The sequence below is a fragment of the Pteropus vampyrus genome, unplaced genomic scaffold, assembly GCF_000151845.1.
Source record: "Pteropus vampyrus isolate Shadow unplaced genomic scaffold, Pvam_2.0 Scaffold129, whole genome shotgun sequence".
Taxonomy (NCBI): domain Eukaryota; kingdom Metazoa; phylum Chordata; class Mammalia; order Chiroptera; family Pteropodidae; genus Pteropus; species Pteropus vampyrus.
Window position 1 is genome coordinate 866,900 of NW_011888910.1, and position 6,000 is coordinate 872,899.

General features: G+C 38.1%; 1 protein-coding gene across 4 annotated transcripts in view; it reads right to left on the bottom strand.

The window, feature by feature from the left end:
- SNRNP48 (small nuclear ribonucleoprotein U11/U12 subunit 48) overlaps positions 1–6,000 on the bottom strand; it is a 28,072-nt gene that overhangs the window by 21,703 nt on the left and 369 nt on the right. For 2 of the 4 annotated variants that reach the window (XM_011367027.2, XM_011367031.2), the window contains exons 2-5: positions 5,584–5,592; positions 1,909–2,022; positions 1,601–1,661; positions 706–780 (exon numbers count right to left, since the gene is read on the bottom strand). In XM_011367027.2, coding sequence (XP_011365329.1) covers positions 706–780; positions 1,601–1,661; positions 1,909–2,022; positions 5,584–5,592 — 259 coding nt within the window. Of the gene's footprint in view, positions 1–705; positions 781–1,600; positions 1,662–1,908; positions 2,023–5,583; positions 5,783–6,000 lie in introns of those variants that run through there. The other 2 variants (XM_011367028.2, XM_011367029.2) reach the window with 2 other exon arrangements.

Genomic DNA, 6,000 nt, shown 5'->3' on the forward strand with positions numbered 1-6,000 from the left:
GAAGATTCAAAAGACAACTCAGAAATCCTTATAGAAGGAGACAGTCATTTTTAGGCTAGATGTTATATCTAGAGTCAGAAATCTAACTCTATTTATTCGTTTACTTCTGTTTTTGATAGATTAAGCTTTCTTTTAATTTCCTAAAAGCTCATGCTTAAAAATTCTAACCTAGTCTCTGCTGAAGTAATTCCAAGTCAGACACTCCTAACCCAGCTCCAAACCTGGGCATGAAGGGATTCACAAACCCTCTGAAACTGAATGTAAAACTTTTGTGTTTGTGCTTTATTCAGGGGGGCAGCTGTGGAGACTGATCTCTTTTAGCCTTATACTGCATTTCGACATTCTTACATTTAACAATGGGCTAATTCTCAAGAGAGGAAATCTTGGGGTAAAATAGTTGTACTCACTGAGATTGATTTACTAAACAATCATTTTAAAAATTATTATTACAAGGCAATCCCACCTACTAGGTCATTCCAAAGCACGAAGCCCTAACTAAGATAATGCGCTATTGAGGACTCTGGTATATTTGAGCAGAAAATATCTAACAAATGAAGTTGAAACCAGGCATGGCACTCTAATTAAATTAAAACTTAACCTTTCCCATGTAATTGTTTTCACAAGTTTCTTAAAAGTTAGTAACATATTTTTGTGGGAGAAAAACAGTTTGATTCATTAATTAGCTCAAACTATGATGCCACTTACTTTGATTATAACAATCACCATCTTTGCCAACTGTGGTTCTAGCTTGTTTAATTATCTGGAATTGTGAGTCTTTATCTGTCAAAAAAAAAAAAAAATCCATAAACACAATATGAATTATCAGTGTCCACAATTAAATTACTAACTGATTTCCAATCCAAGCTCTTTGAGCACATAAACAAACCTTCAAGAATCTTAGAGGAAAAACCCACATCAGTGCCTAGGTAATCCGAATGCAGAATTCTTTCAGATCTGACTAGATCCCAGTAAGTAACCAGGGATCAAGTGGTTCAGAAAACATATTCAGGCATGCAGCAATAGCCACTACAAATTTTAGCAACCAAAAATATCTAAAATTTCTTGAATCATTGCTAAGTGTCAGGCACTATTCTAGAATACTACATATATCATATCATTTAATCCTCACATAGGAACTATTACCATCATACCCATTTTATGAAGAAATTTAGGCAAAAAAAAAAAAAGAAACAGTTAATTACTTTGCTGAAAGTCACACATTAGTGACAAAACCAGGAGCTAAAACAAGGCAATCTAATTTCAGAGCCTAAGATTTTAATCTCTTGGAACACATTTCCATCCTCAGTCCTATCTTCAAACTGTGTTGTGTGACCAGATTTTTGTTACAATCAAGAAGCATCCTACTGTACAAAGCAAGGTTTCATTGCCTATTAATATAAGCTTGGTCTCTAAATATCAGATTACAAAAACTAGTTTCACTGTACATTAATTAATCCTATATTCTCCTAAGGTACAAGATTTCCTTAATCATAAGTAAAAAGTCCATTCTTTTGATAATTCAAAATGAATTATCAATACCTATTCAAATATATCTACAGTAAGATATTTTAAAATTATAATCTATTAAGTTAATACTTACTTAAAGTAACTGAAGGTATCCTCGCATTCTCATAGAAAAATTCAGAATCATACATTTTATCCTAAATAGTAAAGAAAAAAAGCTTAGTGTTTTTAAGTATCAGATGATTAACTATTTTAAGATTAGGCATAAACCAACAATAGAGTAGTATCATTTAAATATTTTTGCAATAATTTGTGACATTAGGCAAGTACCATTCCATCCCATAAATGGCTATTATGTCAGAAAACCTTACACTGTATCTTCCAGATATTGTAAATTTATTAATGCATAAATTATATGACATATACATAATAAATATATGGTACCTCTTCTTCTTTGGTGTAGCCCAGTTTCCTCAATCTACATGATACCATGTGCTTCGCTAAAGATGATTTAGGCATGTGATGATTGGAGTCATAAGGGCATATCACAACTTCATCCTATAAAAATCAAACAGAAGCAAAGGAACAAGGTACACAAAATTTAAAAATTTAAATAATTAAATGTTTATACTTAAGTGGTATTATCTAGTTACGTCCTCTTCTACATGCCTCTCCCAACCCTGTTTGAGTATATGTGCATATTAAAAAAACAACAACAACAACAACAACCTCCCTCAATCTCCCTTCCCCTTATAGCCTCTGCCTTCTCTCCACCCATTCAAAGCCCAACTCTGAAAGACTGATTCACACTCATGGCCTCAATAGCCTCACCCATCAGTCAGTAGGTCACTAACAACCTTCTTGCTACTATAGCCAAAGCATATGTCACAGTCTTAATAATATTTGAATGCTTAGAATATCATAATACGATTGTCCATTTCCATCATCCTGTTCTTTCTACCTCTCTGGCTCCTTCTACTTGGTCTCCTCTAAAGATCTGTCTTTGTTCTACCTGTCCCCCTTTGTCATTTTTTTCCCAAAGGCACTTTATACACCTGTGTTACACATATATTTTCTTTTATTTACATTCCAAACACTCAAACCCCACCCCTTTGGCAACCATTAGCTTATTGTCTGTATCTATGGCTGCTTCTGTTTATTTATTTTTTGGATTCCACATATAAGTGAAATCATACAGTATTTGTCTTTTTCTGTCTTACTCCACTTAGCATAATACCCTCTAGCTCCATCTATATTGTCGCAAATGGCAAAATTTTCATTCTTTTTTACTACTGAATAATATTCCACTGTGTATGTATACCACTACATGTCCCCCTTTACATGCTGGTGTTTCATGTATGTCTAACCAATGGTATTTTGCCATTTGATATAGACTTCAATTTTCATGGCTTCAATTTTCACTACATAGTGATGACTCCCAAAATCTAGATCTTTAGACCTTGTTTCTGTCTTGAATACCTTACACTAAAGACACTAAAATTTCAAAATGACTAAAAATAATTAATTACATTCATGGTCTCCTGACCCGCAAACCTGTTCATCTTGTGTTTTCTTATTTCAGTGAAAGGTCTTACACAGGAAACTGCCTCTTCTCTCACATCATCCACATCTAATCAATCACCTATCCTTTTTATTACTAAATAACTCAAATTTCTCCACATAAGCCATCCCCACTACCAATTCTTCAATTCAAGATATTATCATCTCTCTCCTAGATTACAACAGACATTGCCAAACTGCTTGCTCTCCTTCCAGTCTTGCTGTCCATTCCATTCTCTACACTGCAGCTAGTGTGTTCCCAGGTCTGCCACTTACTGACTGTGTGAACTTGGTCAAGGTACTAAACCTCTATTTGCCTCAGTTTCCTCATCTATGAAATGGATACAATAGCAGGATCTCTCTCATAAAGCTATCGTGAAGATTAAATAAGTTATACGTGCATTTATATACCTAAAGCAATTCAAACAGGACCTGATACATAGCAAGTGTTCAATAAATGTAAGCAATTACTTTATTAAAAGGAAAATACATTTAGGATATGCCCAGCTTAAAATACATCCATGCCTCCCCCACTGCCCTCATTAAAAAATATATATATAGATTATTTTAAATGGCTGACAAAGAGACCTGTAAGATCTGGCCCCTAACTACTATCATTCCCCTCCTTCTCCACATCCTATGCTCTAGCTGTCCTTAACTATAGGTTTACTGATCTGGTCATGCCCTTTTCTCTGGAATTCTACACATGCTGTTGATGTTTCCTTTCTCTGTGCTTCACCTAGCTAAATTCAGCTCACTTTTATTATCAGCTTAGAATTCACTTTATCCAAGAAGTCTCTGCTGTCCCACCACAGCCCACAATAACCTGTACTACAGCAATTCTAACCCACCCTTCACAGACTTTGTCATATTATAATGTTATGGCTGATTTCTGTTTTCATCCTCACTACCACCAGACAGTAAGCTTTATGAGGACAGGAACTGAGACTGCTGTTCACTCAACTTCAGTATTAAAATACTCTAACAAAAAAGTATAGATTCATTAACTATCTGGACTGCACCTAGTCCAGGAGTTATAGATGTCACTTACCAGGATTATTTTTTTTAAGCCAGTCACTTTCCTGAATATTAGATATTGGTTTTGCAGAAGTAAGATGTATACCCATAGCCAACAGTCGGAATTTGGGAATTTTACAAACAAGTTTTAGAGAAGCAGCATAGCAATTAAGCACACAGATTCTCAGGAGCCAGAACGCCCGAGTTCAAATCCTTACTGCCATTAGCAGTGTGTCCTTGGACAAATTCGTACCTCTCTGGGTTTGCCTCATCTGCAAAATGTGGCTTAACAGTACTTACTCATAGGGTAAAGATGAGTATTAAATGAGGTAATGTATAGTAAGTGGAATATACAGAGTTGTTAACACAATAAATCCAAATTTACTACAATGCTGAGTAAACACTGGTATGGAAAGGCTTGAACTTAAGTGTTCCTGTATTAACACTTAAATATAGCACTTTGTATACTTCACTCAATGAAATTCACAGCTTCAAATATACCTCTAAACAAAAAAAGTGTTTTTTTAATTCTACTATACTGTTAATACAATAAATATGAACAGTCTGTATATAAATCAAATACACTTCTTTAGTTTTTTTAATTTTCATTTTTCAATTAGTGTTGACATTCAATATTATTTGGTATCAGTTTCAGGTGTACAGAAGACTTGTCAGACATTTATATAATTTACGAAGTTATCTCCCTGATTAGTCTAGTACTCACTTGGCACTCTACAGAGTTGTTACAATATTATTGACTATATTCCCTATGCTGTACTTCACTTTTAAATGCCTCTGGGGAATCAGTTATGTAATTTAAACCCAAGAGAAATTATTACAGCATAGTAAACCCAGAAAGAATTTAGAGATCATGAATTATCTCACACTGGAACATTTCCCTTCCTCTCACCCTATTAAAAAAAAAGTCAGAATTGGTCACTCTAATAGACTAACCTACATTTTTTTTTTCAAAACAATTCTAATATTTTGGAAATCTGGCAGTCACCATCTCTTAGTGATGTTCGTTTAATAATTCTAGGGTCGGTGCTGTCCTCAGTCAGAAGTGCAAGATTTTTAGGCAAACAAAGGTGAACTGAACTCCCAAGCTCTCCTGACACCGAACCTGAGGCAACTGCGGAATCCAAGTGACAGATGACAAAGCAAACCAATACCTGTTAGCATTCTGAGACCCATTCACTTTCTAAATAAACATCAGATCTACCATTACCCCCTCGCCCACAGCATTTTCACATTTTCTTTAAACTCGAAGTTCCGAGGCAGGTGTGAGGCACAAGAGGTGGGTGCCGAGCGCTCCGGGGGGTAGTCTTGCGCGCCCCACCCCGGGACCCGGAGGCGTCATGGGCGTTCCAAGCCGGGTCCCAGGCGCCCACCACGGCTCTGCAGACGAGGTGTATGGGGGGGTGGGGGCGGGGGTGCTCCCATTACCTCCCCTCCGCGGTTCCCCGCGCGAATTCCTCCACAGCCAGAGAAGACTGCAGGCTGAAGGCCCCCAAAGGAACCCCGCGCGCCCAAACCCCTTACCTCTGCCGCCTCCTCCTCCCCAGGGTCCAGCCGATCCAGGCTCCAGCCCAAGGACACCGTCACCTCCTCCAGAGTCCGACAGCAGTTCTCCACGAACTCGGTCAGCTCCTCCTGCAGCCGTCGCCGGTCCTCCACCGGAGGAGGATCATCCTCCATGGCCGCGCCGGCCGCGCCACAGAGAAACTGCCGAACTGCCGGCCGCGCGCGCGGGATTCTGGGAGCTGTGGGCGGAGCACAGCGCCCCGTGACTAGAACCGCCTATAGGGAAGGGTCCCGGGAAGGGCCGGAGTTGTCATTTTGAGAGGTTTTCCTCTCTTCCAAATATCGCTACTTTTGTAACTGCCCCTCACAGCCTTTGCTCCTGGTCTTGCCTCAACAGCATCCCGCCCCACCCAAACTCAAAAAAATATAGTTTAT